Below are 17,614 nucleotides of genomic sequence, written 5' to 3' on the forward strand. Positions count from 1 at the left end.
TTGACTGAAAGAAAAGCTTATAAGATTTTACTCTGAACAAAGGAGAAGAGAAAAATATGACTGGAAACGATCATGAATAATTCAGACTTCTGATTCCACATAATTCTTGCCTTGTAGATAAAAAGATCATAATGTCAGGTTTGATACAGTATCAAATGAAGTTTGTATTTTTAATTAACTCTTTGGATATTTTCAATTAATTAAGTAAAAATCTAGAGGGAACATAATTAAAATGTATCTGGTTTTAAAATAAAAGTAAAATCTGCTGGCCGGCACCACGCTTACTGGAAGTGCAGACCTATATGCCAGACTTGAGAAATTAAGTCAGCATTGCCAATTTTAGTTTTTTCATTAGCCTGGGGAAGTTATTTTTTGAATGAAAGCACAAAGACAACTTGATTTCCACTGCATCAGTCATCACAATAACAAATAGGCAACCACAATTTTTTGCCTTAGCTTTTACATTTTTTGTACAGTTTGGGAAGATAGCATTACAGAGATTAACTGGCTAATATTAAATTGGTATGGAGCACTGTGATATTTCTAAAGTAATAATGTTAATCTGTCATGATGTAGTTCAAAGGCTACCCAACACCTAAGAGGAAGGACACTGAAGAGGAAGCAAAATAACTTTTAATACTAACCTCATAATTACTCTGTTATCTTCTGTTTTACTCCCTACCAAAATCACCAGCACAGCTCGTTCCTGGTCTAGAACATGGATCTGGGTTTTCTGGCCATGAAAATTAAATGGAGTTAAAGGTGAAAGGAACGTTACAAGGAGACTGGTGAACTCTTAGATGAAAGTCAAGGCAGGGAAGCTGTTTTAGACAGTAGTGACGGAGACAGATCAAGGGATTTTGCTGGAATATTTCTCCCAGGACTTGACTAGGAACTAGGATGGTGAGAACAGAGTGTGTAGGTGAACAGCAGTAACAGACCAGAGGCAAGGAAAGAATGGGTTAATGAAAGACAGGACTCTGTGGGCTCAGAAGAAATGAAGTAGTGGAAGAATAGTGCAAGTCTGGTAGGCGGGACTGAGCAGTCCTATTTTGTCTTCTAAAAAATATCCATGGCTTGTCTCTGATTCATGAAAGGGAAACGTAATTTCTCCTTTATGGATGGAGGAAATCACAGAGCAGGTGAGGCTGGCAGGGGCCTCTAGAGACTGCCTATTCCAGCCCCAGGCTCCAAGCAGGGGCAGCTAAAGCAGGCTGCTCAGGACCACAGGCAGTCAGGTTTTGAATATCCCCAAAGCCAGAAACTCCACAAGCTCTCTGGGCAGCCTGCTCCAGTGATTCTTCTTATATTTAAACAGAATTTCCTGCATTTCAGTCTGCACCCTCGCCTCCTGTCTTGTCACTCAGCACAGCCGAGATACTGAAATGCAGCGAGGCTCTGGGAAGAGTCTGGCTCCATCTTCTTCACTCCTTCCCACGAGGTATTACTAACATCCCCCGGTGAGCGTTCTCCTCTCCAGGCTATGCAACCCAACTTCCTCAGCCTTTCCTTTTACATCAGATTCTCCAGCCCCTTAATTTTTGTAGGGACCCTTCACTGGACTTGCTCCAGGATGTCCATGCCTTTCCTACACCAGTGAGCCCAGAACTTCAGATGTAGCCTCACCAGTGCTGAGCAGAGAGGAAGGATCACCCCCTCTGAGCCGCTGACCATACTAATCCCACGCAGCCTGGGATGCTGCTGGCCGCCTTTGCTGTCAGAGTGCAGTGCTGGCTTGTGCTCAACTTGCCTGCCAGGATCCCGAGCTCCTGCTCTGCAGAGCTGCTCTCCAGCCAGGAAGCCTCTCCCCAGTCTGTACCGGTGAGTGGATGGGGTCATTGCTCCTGAGGCGCAGGGCTGTGCATTTCCCTTTCATCATGTTTCTCTCTGTCCACTTCACCAGCCCATCTAAAGTACTGCAGCACAACCACCCGGTGTATCAAACACTCCTCCTAATTTGGTATCATCTGCAAACTTGCTGAGTGTGCACTCCACCCCATAACCTTCCGATCATTAATGGGGAGGCTAAACGGTATTAGCCCCAGGACCCTTAGGGTACTCGAAAGAGTAACTAGCCTCCAGCTGGTCTTTGCGTTGCTGACCACAACCCTTTAAGCCCAGCAGTTCAGTCACTTTTAAATCCACCTTACTGCCTCTGCAGGCTTTGATTTTAAAGAGTCATTGGAAAACACAAACGAAGAGGATACGCTTGCACTTTTACCTCGAGAAGTAGCTGTCATGATTTTGGCAGCAATGAAAAGGAAACTACCATATCCAATTAATACCTGTTGGGAGCTCATTTTCCCTTCATTTGAATCAACCACCATCTGGTCAGTATAGTCTGTTTAATCAAAGTTATTTATCATCCTTTATTTACAAATGAAAAAAAGAAATAAAAAAAAATTAGATTACAGAAGTACAGACTACCCTCATCTACAGCTCAAAACCCTGATATATTTTATGAGTCTATTAGATCTTTCCATAACATAAAATACTGATGCTGACAGGCAGTATTGCCACAAAGAAGGTCTAAAGATTTTTACTGTGCTTTTCATACCTGACAAGTGGCAGAAATATGCGACTTAAATGGAATGACAGGCAGAGATCTGACCTGCTGTAATGTGTCTTTCCATTTTGACCATATCTGGGAACAATAAGGCAGTTTAACTCCAGAGCTCTTCTTTCCTAGGTTTTAAAAAGACATTAAGAAAAATGAGATTTTCTATAAGCTCAGAGTAAAAAAAGGATTTTGTTGTCTTTGTTGAGCTTACTGATTTGGGTTCCACTTTTTTAAAAAAAGCCCACATTTAACTTCATTAACTTCTACTGACTTTTACATATACGTGTATATTTCCAAGGACAGGAGAGCTTAGCTACCTCCAGCTACATGAGCAGTAACATGCCTTTATACTTTGCTATAAAAATACAATTATGACACCTTTGCGTTCAAAGCAGCGTGCAAATGCCAGAAGTCATGGCACAATTCTTTCTTTTCAGCAGCAAACAAGCAAAACAGATAAACGGACTCAGGTCTAAAAAAATTTCAACAGCATCATCAGGATCAGCTATCAGTGTTGATTGCACTTCATGGGAACAGCATGGATAACAAGCACAGCAACAACTGTCTGGCAAGCCGAAACTGTCTTCTCTCCTGTTCTAGTTTCTATCCCTATTGACAGCATTTCTGTTCTGAAGATGGAGTTACTTAAAAGCTTATCTCAGATCTGAGCAGCTCCTACCTGATACTGAATTAAACGCTTGGAAAGTTGTGCCCTGTGATGCAGCACCCTATCGGACAGCGGCACTGGCTAATTTGGTCTTCAGGACACACTTAAGAAAGGAGACGAACACAGTGTCAGAGTGACAACCCAATTAGTTAAATACAAACTGAAGTCAAGGCCCAAAAAGGAACTGTCGGTATGTTAGCAAGGATGTTTAACTTGCCTTGAGTGGCACCTGCAGCGTACTGCACTCAAGAAAAGGAGAAACCGAAACAGCCTTTCCAGCTGGAACAGAGTCCTCTCCCTGGCCTCCCTCCCGCTCCTGCAGCCCCTTCTGCAGTGGGGGAGCAGCCCCTGGGGCTTGCAGCCACCGCACCTCAGTCCTCTGGGGCCAGCGCACTGCTAACAGCAGCGCAGTTACCTTCTACAGCCTTACAGTGTGAGCAAAGGTGCAACCGCATTCGACAGCCATACATAATCATTCCTCACTGTGTTTAGTTTGCACAGGTCACCCCTTGTCATGTACGTTTTCCAGAGAGAGGTAGGATCAATAGGAGGAGAACAGAAAATAAAAGCTCCTCTGAAATATGAACAGGATTTTCTTCATTGAACCAGATGCCACAGTAAAAATCAGATCCCCTGTGATCTCAGTAGATCCATTTTACTATAAGTTTGCAGAGCCCACTCCTCTGTTTTTCAATTTTCACACACGCTCCTGCAGAAACAGTGAGTTCCCTCTGAGGGTTATAAAAACTGGACAAGGCTCAATCTTCCCTCAATAAATGCATTAAAAGTAGCTTTTTTGGCATCATGATTTGTCTCTATCACACCACCAACACCAGCACTGATACATGAGGCTCCAAAGGAACCGTAATCCTGTGGTGGCAAAAGATCTGTCACAGCTAGCGGTGGCCTGTCACAGCAAACAAGTGACACTTGTCCTGCCTCCAATTCCACAGAGATAAAGCCATCAGTGGTTGAGTCACCATCCCTGGAGGTATTCAAAAGACCCGTAGATGTAGGGACATGGCTTAGTGGTGGACCTGGCAGTGTTAGGTTGATGGCTGGACTTGACAATCTGGAAGGTCTTTTCCAACCTAAATGATTCTATGGTTCTATGACTTCCACGTTTGGCAGAAGCAGCCTCCCTCGTACAAAGGGTAAAAACCTAATGATTGTAACAGTGGTGCAAACCCACGGAGCGATTTATTTCTTTGCTTAGTATTAATGGGATGGGAATCTGGCCACCAGGGGTTGTGGTGCTGTAAAATATGCAGTAAACAATGATTTCATTTATATGAAGAATGAGTACTATATTAAATGTGAGCTAAATATTAAATGAAGAATGTGTTAAATATTAAGATGAAGATTTCATACATGTATTATTTGTTGCAGATAAAAATAACTCCATATGTAGTTGAGATTAATTCACCCACCATTTCAATGGCTTCACGTCCTTTAGGGAATGTCACAAATCCATACACAGTCCCAACTGCTAGATTTTGTATTTTTGCCCAGTATATGGACCTAAGAATTTTACTTCCATGCAACTGCCACCTTATAAATTTGTGACTACTCCTCATAACCAAAATCCTGCTTTCCTCTATAGCGCAGTATCAAGATCATTTGTTTGGGCTTATAAAACATTTTTCAAACAGCTTTTGGCTCTGCTGCAATGTTATCTCTCATGGGAGATGATATCCTAGAGAATAGGAATCTCCTAGAGGGGGATGAAAATGTGCACGGTGGAAGCAGGGATCTGAGTTGCCTCTGAAGCACTTTATTGAAGTTTTTCCCCATCTGGCCCCCTTCTTCTGCCCTTCTCTCCCTTGCCTCTCTCCTTGATGACAGTCACATCAAGAGTGAAATTTTACTTCTAGGCAATCTCCAGATAGATGATGGTTGTGCATGTTAGCCCTTGGAGAGTAATTAAATGCAACATCTGAAAGCAGTATTGTACTTCATTCTCCCTCCATATGTCTAAACTTTCTTTTCCCATACTAATCTGACATTTGCTCGTTGAAAACTGTGTAGTGGAATATGCATTTAATTTGTGTATAAAAGGTTACATTAGAAATTACTTAGGAAAAAATATTGCAAACCGCAACAACACAGGTTCTCAGGGTTTGATGCTTTCTCCTAATTTCTTTCAGTGTGCTGACAAATTTTTCTGTGAATTTTCTGTGCACTTAAACAATTTTCCTAAATTGATTCTACCTGGTATGATTTAGCAATATTGTCAGATTAACTAATCTGTTGGCACAGCTATTGTTAAAGGACATATTCTACTGCAAAACATCAGTTCCTGGAGGACACCGAGATGAAGAGGTTTATGATCCTGGTAACTGACATCCATAATCACAATTATTTACTCTTTAAACCAAATAAAATTCATTAAATAAACTTTTCTTTATATCAAAATCTCTTTGTTTAGACAGATGAGAACAGTGTTCTCTCTCTCAGGACTGCATCTCTCTTCACAAGTCATGTCCTTCAATAGAAAGACTTTCACGTCAAAATCAATCAAAACTTACGCTGTCTTTCATCACTTGAAGCTATTTCACCAAACCCAAGATCAGATACAGGGGGGTGTTACAATCACAGCAATAATTTTCTGTAGCATATCAAAGGGATAATCAAAATTGCAAGACCTTTGCCCCTTATTTTGCCAAGATATTCTCAAGAGAAGATACTTGTTCGCAGGAAGTTTCCTTGAAGAGATGTTTTGTAGAAATTTTTCATCAGTGAATTCTTTAGCTTCCTGAGTGAGATTAAAGTAAAAATCCAGTTGTGTTCTGGAGGAATTTTTGCAACTGTATTTATGTGAAGGAAATGACTTAAATATGTTCCCCTGCAGCAGCACAGCAGTGATTTCCACACATACGTCATTTTAGGAAAGAGATCATTTCATTGTCTATGCAGTTCTAGTATATTCTTTGAGAAATATTGTCCCTTGAAAAATAATCATAATGGAGTGATTTTACATCCAAGGTAATTTCACAGAGGTTCCAGTACTTTCTCAAGCCCCTGTGAAATCATACATTCAAAACTTACTTGAAATTTCACAGAGGCTTCAGATCTCACATAAAACCCAAATGTGGACAGGGAATTTCAAATCACCATAAGCTTTCTGTGCTGAGTGCCAGAAATGCTTTAATTTTGACACTGACAAACTGTGCTACAGCACTCTCCTCATTGTTTTCACCTTCTAGATCTGCCGGTTCAGTGCTCTGTGTTCCCCTCTCTTTCCTGGCTCTAACCCTTCTCAGGTCAGACTACAACCACAAGGTCAGCAACAACCTTGACATCAAGGGATTCGGGTTATGGTCTCTATTCTGACACGAAGTTTTGGTACGATGTTCAAAAATTACTTGGGTCTGAAGTTTTTCGATGCACTGCTGTCATACAAGCTTGAGTAACTTTTTAAAGACAACTGATTTGGTAGTGTATTTGGGTCTCCACAACTTCTGTTTCTCTACCCAGGTCTTCCAAAGAGTGCAGGGAAATTGAAATTCATATTAGTTGGCAGAAAAGGTACACAAAGCTCCTCGCTGTATTCTGCCTTCCTCCTGCTTCTCATAAATTCTGAAATACTCATCTATTTTGCATCTGACCCCATCAAGGGCTGCACTTGCTCATCAGACAAGGCCCTGTGGAAACAAGTCCTCTGCTGCTTAGGCGTCAGTTCACCACCCCCGAGAAGAGACACGAGGTTTTGCTAACCTGAGAGCAAATAGGTACTGCTGCTGTCTCTGCTCTGATACTCCAGAGAGCCCAAAAGAACAGGAATTTTTTGTTAACTGTTCAGATGGGTAAGCTTCTCAGTAACCATCACATGCTTTTCACTGACACACAACCACCTCTTCAAAGACGCCAGTATTTCTTAGTAATTTCGTAGCTCAGAGCTGTGTGCTGCTAGAGCTGACTGCCTTTCCCTAGCAGTGTTCATGGTTAAATTTCCTTCAGCCTACAAGGCAACCAGTTCCTATCCACCATAACACGGTCCCACCACAATAACGTCCTCGCTTCCAACCTCATGTATGGTCTCTTCCTTGCTTCTTGGCAGCTGTGAATGCTCTCTACAATTCTGTATCAGGTATAGCAAAATCAGCGCTATCAGAACTGACTTCCAGACTAGCATCCTTCACTAAGTTTCGCAACACCTAAAGTCACTTTCACACAGACTTTTAATAATAGTAACCTTACATTTATTCTTAGTTTTCCAAACCTTCTGCAGGACTCACAAATGCTTCAGCACCGTCACACAGTTTGAAGGCACATCCACATCATTAACAAGCAGGTGCTCAGTGATTTTTGCATCACGTGCCTAGTCTCTGTGACACAGGAGATGATACCCAACTGTCCTTTTTGGCTTTCAATACCGTGAAACTGTATATTGAACATTCTTAAGAGTACTCTCTTGCAATCACCGACAAACATAACTGATGCTCACTACTACTTCTCAGATCCCATAGGGTAAATGAAACTCCTTCAGTCTTAGCTGCTCAAAATATAAAAGGATGTACATCCGTTGGGGCAGACAGGAAGGAATGAGGTAAACTAAGGCACACAGTCTTTAATTTTAAAAACACATAAATTTCCCATTTTCTTCACACTGCCCATTGGCATGTCAGAGTAAAAATTCAGTATTCTTCCCTGGAATTGAACAAGAGTCCTTGGAAACAGAATTCTGCTTATATAAACCATTACTGCATGTCAGGATCACTTCAAAATACTATTTGGATGTAACCCAGAAGTGTCGCAGTATTTCAGTCCCAATGCTCACATGAGAATCTTTTGGAAGGGGTTTTGTATTGCAGAGCACTGCCTTCAAGCAAATCGAAAAATACTGAATAGTAGGCATTCTTCCCCCACGTCCCCCCCGCCTCCTTGTTGAGCATTTCCTTTCTGTTTTAAATGCCCTATGAAATTACAAAAAAAACCCCAACAACACAACAGTGCAACGTCCTCTAGGAAAAACAAGGTTACTTTTTCTTAAATTTTTTATTATAAATGGAATTTTACTGTGACTAGAATTGCATTCAATTTGCTCTTTTCAATGCTTTGAAGGCATTTGAAAGGTTTATTCTGCTTCACTATAAACAGCACGCTGCAATATTCCCTGTATAACTTGGTGCATAAACCATGAACTGAAAGAGATTATGAAGAGTTAATTTATTTTTTAGTAGACTTAGTCTATGCAGCAGGGGAGGCCATTTTACTCATAGGAGGTAATAAAGTTACAGCAATATTTCTCTTTTCTGATTCTTTACATGCATTCTCCCATGACAGAAGATACTCAGGGTATTTCTAAGGGTCTATGCATATTGTTGATAATTTTATTCATTACGTGTTTTGGAAGAACAAGCCTCCAATAGTACATATGCCATTAACATCGACACAGGCACGCCCATAGTGGGACACAAAAAAATTTGTATTTAGTAATATGGATTTTTTTAAGCCTGAGAACCTTAACTTCCTCTATAACTGTTATGCTCTTTTCCATCTTACTGGTTGAATACTGTGGGATGAGTTTGTGTTTGAAGTTGAGCTGATGACTTACAGGGCCGGATTCTTCATGAATTTCGCCCAGGCTGCCCCCGGTAGCTTTAAGCTGCTCCACAGAGGCCACTGGAATCGCACTGGCACGAAGGTGGGATAAGAGACGGGCATCACATAGGAATGTATAATTACCAGCAGTAAGCAATTTCCACTGGGGCAGTGCTTTGCCATATTACGGCCTGATCCAAACCCACCCGTAGCCCAGAGCAAACGCACCATAGCTCTGCATCACACCTAGGGACCTCGTATTTAGGGACTTCCCCCTGCCAGGCTGTAGCTATCAGTTGCTAGTGTCTCATATTCTGCATCACCGGGATCTGGGCTAAAAGAGCCCGGTGGGGTGGTCCCCACTCCGAAAATCTCGCTGTTTGAACTGCAGCGTAAATGTGCTCTATGAAATGCACTTGGTAAAACCTTGGTGCGTGAGGGGCCCTGACAAGCACCAGTGGTTCTCTTCCTCCCTGAGACCGTGATTCACACTGCACCAAAGCCATTAATCCCAGCTTAGTCAGCTGTGAGAAAAAGACATACGCTCTTGTGCAGCTCTTCTTTTACTGAGTTAGGACTTGTCCCCTTGTAAATGAACTTATGAGACACCAGAACTATCACGCTGTCTCTGGTGATGTACAACGCCTGTTTGCACAGTGGTATTGTGCTATTACTATTCATTTTGATAGTGTGTTTCCTTCCTCTCCCTGCAGTTGGTTCATCTGAATTGTCGCCAAGATGGTTGCCTTGGAAACTAATTAAGGAAAGCCTTTGGTTAGAAGCAGAGTTTCAAGCATTAAACTATTTGAGAGACAGATGCAGAAATTAAGGTAATGTCTGTTAAGATGAAAGGGTTTATCCTTTATATGGAGAAGAAAGAGCTACATTAAATGCTAGGATTGTAACAAAGCAACTTCTGTACAACACTGACTTTTAAAACCTGGAAGAGATGTGTGAATGAAGGATTTTAAAATCAGCCAGGGGTTTACAAGAGGTGAGAAAAATTTCTAGAGCTATGACAGATGGGGAGATGGACAAATACAGTGGGACAAAAACCTCAGGAGATCATGTGTCGAGCAAATTCCAGCCAGCTCTCCCTTTCCCTCAAATACTGTGTATCTTTTAAAGACTCCTTGTAAACGTTGTTTTCAAAAAATACCCGTACAGCTAATGAAAGACCAAATCCTCTCCCCACGGTCCAGGTATCGCGTGAAAAGCATCAGCGTGTACGCTTGCTTCCAAAGTACATCAAATGTAGGAATGAGAGGCTATTGCAAATGGCCCTCAGACCCAACTTTTCTCCTGAGACTCCTGTCAACAAGGGTAACAATTACTGCCAGCTGCAGAAGCAGCTCTCACGATGTGGACACAGGCTAAATAATGAGTGGGACCCTCAGAAGGCTTTCTAAGGGCAAACACAGACGCACAGATTCTGTGCACTGAAAAGCTGCAAAGGCAGGCGAACTATGCGGCAAATTGTGCTTTTACAGCTACCTATTAACTGAAGTTCAAAGCAAATACAATCTCTCTATGAGCACAGTGGTATCAATTTAAATACTGTCTCCAGGATAATGTTCAGAGTAATGGTTGACTCTATACTTGCAGCAGCGTAACTGAGAAAAGATTTTGGTTCCCTGTACGTTTAATGGCAATGCAGAGGTTGCTGTATAAACGTGCCTCTAACTGCATAAACGCATACTACAAATGTTGTGGTAAATATATGCAAAATGCCAAAAGCAGATGCATGTGTGTGCATTGGTGTGTGCATTTATATCCCATGAATTATCATAAAACATAAAATGAGTAATTGCTACTATCACAGAAAAATAAAAACTCTGATAGTGACTTCAGGTTCATATGCCTCTGGCATAAGAAACCAGAGTTGCTTGGCAGCGGTCTTCTATATACAGCAGCTTGCACATTTACGGTGAGACATTCTGTATTAATTATTATTATTACTGATCAGATACATTTAAAACTGTGCTTTAATGTCTTTTGAACACTTTTAAGCTTTGTGTGCCATTACCTCAGTCATTCTGCAGCATGACTAATACTCTGTTAAATTCCTGTCATTTGGAACCTGCCTTGCTTTATGAAGTCCGGATGATGGCTTTGGAGAGACGTTACTATTTACAAACTAGAAATTCTGTCCTCGGGTATATGTGAAATGAGCTATATGTGGGGCAGATTAACCCACGATGTTAATTCTTTCTGCTTTAGTAATCCACCTTCAGTCCTTTATTAGTTTCAGAGCTGACAGGAGCAGGCCCTTTAAGGTAGATACAGCTGTCGCGTTTGGCACATGCCCGTTTTCTGCTTACCTTCCACTAGCTACAGTCCTGAGGGCGACTGACCTAAGGAACTCCCCTTTCCTCCCACACGCCTACATGGACTTGTGAGCTGCTGAAACCCTCCAGATGCGAAGGGACAGAAGTGACCTTTCATCCTGCTTTAGATCCTGGTTTCAACAATACTCATGGGCGCCTAACGAAGATAATGTCCTAAATGTTTAAGTTTCTAATTGATTGGAAACCTAAGAATGAACTGTACCAGTTTCTCAGTGACGTTACACAACACCGTACGTATCAGATACCCTCGGAGCCTGGGCTGAACCCCCTCCTCTGCTCTGCACGAAGGATAAAACTGGGCTGTGACATGGCCACGGCACCGAGGCTGGAGAAGGCGGCAGGGGCACACAGCTCTGCAGGCTGCGCTCCACGCAGTGCGGTACCTTCGAGGGCACGGCAGCATGGGGTTCATAAGCACAGCAGAAGCTGAAGCTACCCATAGCTCTGCTCCTCCTCGTGTGGTTGTAGGCAGTTACTGTATTTTCAATTGTTACAGAGAACACAGGCAAACCCACACCAGACTATCTGTTTATAACGTAACACATAAACCAGCAGGCTTACGTGAAAGCAGTGTTGATTTTTCCTTATTGTTGTTGGTTTTAATGACTGTTGGTCAACTCAATACTGCAGCTTTATATTTATTCTTATGATACTCCAAATGTAAAAGCTGTTGTGCAATGAGCACGCTCCTCTGAGATCCCAGCAGCTCTGCAGAGGGATGCAGCTGCAGCTGTACTGGAAACTTGCAGACCATCTTCCTAATCTCAAACTTAAGGTCAAGTCACAGTCAGTGCTTGCACTGGACAGAGTTCAGTCAACCAGATTACCCTTCTTAATCCTACGGATGCTTTACTTCAAGTCTTCTGTAACAGTTTGACTGTCGTCATAACATTTTGGGGACTGCATTCTCTACTGTAATATTGCTTCGGCTTTGTGAGATGCCTCCACTCAATACAGACATTGCCGTGGAGCCTAACCTTTATGACAACGTTTGGAGATAGTGTCCTTTTGATAAAAGCATGCAGTCTCTGGAATAAACAGGTCTTTTGTGAAGTTTCACCATTTTAATGCTGAATGGAGTTTTTTCCTCCTTATTTTCCCCCAGGAGATTTTCTTTTAAATGGACATAAAGCCACTCTAGTCTGAAATACAGCTTGTTATCTTGGGAATAAGAAAAACATATTTCTTAACTCAAAAACATGTCTCTAAATACACGGTTGAACAGGCTAAAGCCTACTGTTAGTTCTCAGAAGAAAATGTTCTTCTGTTTATGAGAACAAAATTTTATATCTATCTGTGAAGGAACACTGGAATATTTTAGCATCAAGGGACAAGAAGTGTGGGGAGCTTATGAATTTTGCATGACATAAGTGTTGCTATCTGTATGCTTGAGAGGCCACTAGATGATTAAATTGGATATAGTTTTGTTGTGCAAGGAGCGATATGGATCCACATGCTCAGTGGTTATAGAACCATAGGGCAAGTGAACCAACAGATGGTAACTTAACAGAATGACGATTAATCTCTCTGCTTCCCCTTACTCTGCAGCTGAAAAGTCAGGGCCAGAGGTGATCTGGGCAGGGCATCCACCTCTAGGACACAATATGGGGCCCATCACAAAATTCTCTGGAAGAGGAATGAAACCATCTGTGCTGCAGAGTGAAACCTGGCACAAAGCAGGTTACCCAGGCAGAGCAGGAGCTGGGGTGCCCTCTTTCCCCTGCCTTACATTTACGTACAAGGGGGGGCACCTGGGAGAGATCCTTTCCTGGGTACCAGCCAGCCCTGAGAAGAGAAATGAGAGGTTTCAGATCTTGGAAACACAGGGACATACAGATGTGCCAGATGCTAAAGACATATGGAATACTCAAGGTCACTGACTCACATGTCTGTCTGCACATCACTGGAGGAAGGTACAGAATATTCCAGTAGTCCCTGAAGTCTGAAGAAAATCCTCAGATGCGCAATTGTCTTTAGATAAGCCCACACTTTTGGAAGAGAGGTACACACTGGTTTGAACTGGTTGAAAAAAAAGCATCAAAGGAACAGAACTGCACACACTGACCAGCCTGATACAGGTGAAGAGGTCGCTCTTATTTAATCCAAGCGCTAACACAAAGCCACAATACACAGTTTCTGGAGCAGAGAACTGACAAGCTTGCTGAATGGCCTGGCCAAGTGCCCAAAAGTCTGATAGCAAACTCAGCACGTGTGTAGACTGTTTAGTGGTTTACAGTCTGTTTATTTCTGCTATGACTTTTGTTCTTGAATAAGTCCTATTTAAGCTTCTGAAAGCCAGGGTTGCTGGCAAGCGCTGCTGTTGTCTGTGAGAAAAGGAAACGGCAGGTGTCACATCCCCACCGTGACCATAGCAAACCCCTCTCAGAGGGAGGCATCACTCCCAGACGGTGATGGGAGGGTCAGCCTTTGAGGATGCGCTCCTGAGGAGGCCAAAAAAAGGGAGAGGGATGAAAAGGCAGCCGGGCTGAGGCAGCCTGTGCCAGCCCTCTGTAGGACAGAGTTTGTCCATCAGTATCCTGCAGTAACAGGTAGAGTGTCTTGGCTTCCCTTTGCTCTCACTGGGGACAAGCTCTCCAAAGCCACCTGCAGTCAGCATGCTGTTATCATGCTCAGATGTTACTGCCTCGTTAACTGAGCAGACTTTCTAGACTCCACACAAAGCACCGATCTGACTTTTAAAACTGCAATAAAATGCTAGATTTGAATTATGCAAATCCAGAGTTATCTTTCCCCTCAGCGGCATACTATCAGCAAACACAGTTGGCTAAAAAGAAGGCAACTCACCACTCCCTTGAGGACACTGGATGGATGGATTTAAGTACCACACATATTTGTGAGTTTTTTAACTACTTTATGAGAAGATAACAAGGTAGGCAGAGGAGAGGGAAAGAAAAGCCAAAACCTAATAATTGTTCAGCTATCAACATGGGGTCCACCATTACTGGCTTTCCTTGCAGAAACTTAAGTCATTGTTTTTCAGTATCAGACTAACAGTACAGAGATGAGCTCTACACAATACAACAATGACAAAAGAAAGGCTCTTAATTACGCAAAATTACACACAATGTACTGTAGAGTCTGGGGAAACCTGGAGGCCCCAGTAGCAAATCTCTAGTTACACAGGTGCTTAATCACATTGATAGAAAGCCGAATCAAACATTTAATAAAATTACAACTTCACTAGGTTTGAATTTAGAATTCTTACAGGAGAAAAGAGTTCACTCGTTTTTCACTATATGGTTTGCTTGGTATATAGCTTTCATTTTAGGCGCTGGAATGGTTTAGGTTTTTTTTCCTCTCACTTGCACAATATAAGAAAAAGAGAGAACAAAATGTAAATGGAGTTAGAAATATCAAACAAAAGGCCTGTTCTTCAGCTGAGTGGGCCCAAAGAGCTATTTAAGCTTGACTCAGGAGTGCTCTCCTGCATCATTTTCAGAAGAGTGGGCTGTGGGTATGGCATTTTGCACGTTTTGCAAGAACGTGAGCAAGAAGCTCTGCAGGAAAGGGCGGGGGGTGTGTGTGGGGGGGGAAGTAGTTTCTTACACTTTGCTGTATGAATTTCCCTCAAGAGAATACCCACCAGATTGACTAAATACAGTGTAAACTGCAAAGCTATGTACCAGTATCACAACCATGCTAGCTCTCAGATGTACGGACCAGCACTGGCTCGCGCTGTTCTGTTGAGCACCTCTCTCCTTCCTGCTGCCCTCTGTAACCAGCAGCTATGGGACCTGGCTGGGACTCCAGTGATTCCATCCCCGCAGACTGGCCCTCAGTGATACACCTCAAGACTTGACAGGAACTGAGTGTTTTGCGAAGGAACTCAGTGAATATAGCTTTTGCATTTCCCAGGGTTTAATGGCAGCGAGGTCAGTTTGCCGCTAGTTTGCAACACACCATTTCTAAGAGATGTGCTAATGCTTCATGAAATTTAAATGTTACTTTTGATCTATCCCATACTATAAACCCACAGTTAAATTTATGAAGTGGCAATAATCAGAGGGTTTTCCAGTCTTAATGTAAGTGAATTCCCACATGCCTGTGAATAAACAAGCAGCATGGATTTGGTTTCATACCAACACCAGCTTTGCTGTGAGCCCAGGTAGCAGGGAACTGTCCTGCTTCTCCTCCCTGTGATGTGTGTCTGTTATCACACCTCTTCCAGTACACTGCCCAGCACAGCCAGTGGCACAGGTGTCCTGGGTAGCACCCTGGGACAGCCGGAGGGTATGGCCACTCCTCTGGGACAAAGCAAACCCTGGAAAGGGCATGCCATAGCAAAACAGTCACCCACAAGACTCTATCACCCACAATTTAAGCCTGTCAACAGCACTGGCTGTGCAGTGGGAAGAGCGTTATGTACCAAGAAGTGCTGATGAGCCGTTTGGACTACCAGCTGAATTTTTCATTAGCAATATTTTCACTTGGGAATTCTTTAAGATGATTCAGAACTACTTCATTGGCTTTTTATTTCTTGTTTCATGTTCCACTTAACAAACTGCACCTGTCTTGCAATCCCTACAAGTAGCCCTGATGCCAGTAATGTTACTCTGGCAGCTGAGGTTTCAGGTTCTTAAGCTACTTAAAAATAATTCATTATTAACATTTGGGAAAAAATATCAGAGAGACACTTCCTGGTAGGTTATGTGTTAGTGCTGCCACCAACTATAAGCATCACAGAGGCATTTTAATTTTACTAGGCAACCACTCAGTTGTTGGGACTCACATCTTAATGGATATTTAATTAATTTCTAGAAACAGAGAGTTCTGGAAACATTAACAATGTCTGTCACAGAGAGATCATAGGTTCTGAAAAGCATATACCTGTTCCAAAATGGTGTTGATTCTGTCCACTTCACAGTCAATTAAGTATCTTTTTTCTTGCCGCCTGTCCATCTCCTCTATAATTCTTCTGAACTCTTGAACATCCTTTATGCTGCCTACGGATCTGGCTGTCACTTGCCAGTTGTTCTGTACTGCCGCTTCCATAATCGCCTGTAGAATGGAAAATCCTGTAGGGGAAAGAGACAATGCAACCATTTAAAACCAGAACAAAATAAAAACTACTTTGAACGTTTGACATAGGGTTCCCAAAAACTTGCATCGTCTAAAGCAGGGGTCCTCAAACTACGGCCCCCCAGGGTCCTCAATCAGCCCCTGGTATTTACATACCCCCCCCCCGCCGGGGGTTGGGGGGGGAAACCAAGCAGCCGCAGATGATTGCCTGCCACTTCATCCACGTGCCGGCCCCCTGTTTAAAAAGTTTGAGGACCCCTGGTCTAAAGGGACACAGACTAGCTAACAGCCTGCAGGTGCTCCATTATCTGAGAGAGCAACAGTGTAGGGACCAGTTTCTTCTTTCAGCTATGCCACAGCCAAAGTCACTGACTTCAGCAGAATTGCTTGGTGGTATACGACTGTGAGGCGTATCAGAATCTGTCCAATATATCATATTATGATCCTCTCAGGGATGTTTATGGTCGTGCTGGGGTCCGTGCCAGCTGAGAATAGGAGCCTGCAGCCATTACTTGGGCAAAAGTCCATCAGCTTGAAGAGCTGGACAGAAGGGGTAATTTGCCTGTGCAGACTGCAGAAATGGGTCATTAACTGGCAAAGATCCAAGCACTGCACAAGAATGCCAATTAAGCCATTGTACTGGTTATTGGGGCCACAAACCACAGGAGAATACTTTACTGATACTGTTTGATTTCAAAAAATGTTTTTAAATATGGAGTCTAGCAGCATTAACCACACTTTCAATGATTTCATTAAGGTAATACCACCTCATTTAGCAACCTCAACAGAGGAGAGAAAGCAGCACAGAATGACCAAAGAATGCACAGTGAGAGATTATACAAGCAAACAGCATTTCATTTCTTGTGAACAGCCGTGCCCCACCAGCTGACAGAACTCAAGTCAAGTCCCTAAGTCAAAGGTGCTGGAACTGGGAACAGTAACCTCCTTCAAGTCATGCTATGCAGGAGTCATCAGACATTGATTTGCATCCCTTTGTTATAGTAGGTAGCTGGGAAGTTGGTGAATTCGCTGTTTTGATTCAGGAAATTAGGCTTTTTTCATAGCTATTGTTTCAAATCTAGGCAGATGCCAGTCAAAGACAGAGGTCATCTACTTCAAGCACACACAGCGGTCTCCAGTGGAGTTTCTCTGTACAGAAGCATCTACATGAGCTGTATTTCTGTCCGGATAATTTATTTGCAAAACTTTCAGTCCAATCACTTAGTCATACTGTGGATTTCTTATCCACAGCCAGATGGGAAAAGCTCAGCATGTCTTCACACACACAAACACATAAACATACAGGATCAACAACCAATTAATTGTGCTCTGTGATAACCAGCCAGCCCCCTATGCTTCTGGAACTGAAAGGAGTTTCAGCTACAGAAGAACAACACGTTCACTGCTTTGAATTGTACCAATAGCCATTGTGAACTGGGATATCATTGTAGGGGT

General features: G+C 42.7%; 1 protein-coding gene across 5 annotated transcripts in view; it reads right to left on the bottom strand.

Moving 5' to 3' along the window:
• Positions 1–17,614, bottom strand: part of GRIA3 (glutamate ionotropic receptor AMPA type subunit 3) — a 152,672-nt gene that overhangs the window by 68,346 nt on the left and 66,712 nt on the right. For all 5 annotated transcript variants that reach the window (XR_005830928.1, XM_040614274.1, XM_040614273.1 and 2 more), the window contains exon 4: positions 15,968–16,155. Coding sequence is in view for 4 of the 5 variants with exons in the window: in XM_040614274.1 (XP_040470208.1) it covers positions 15,968–16,155 (188 nt within the window). In the remaining variant the exon portion in view is untranslated. The remainder of the gene's footprint in view (positions 1–15,967; positions 16,156–17,614) is intronic.

Source organism: Falco naumanni, chromosome 14, assembly GCF_017639655.2.
Source record: "Falco naumanni isolate bFalNau1 chromosome 14, bFalNau1.pat, whole genome shotgun sequence".
NCBI classification, from domain to species: domain Eukaryota; kingdom Metazoa; phylum Chordata; class Aves; order Falconiformes; family Falconidae; genus Falco; species Falco naumanni.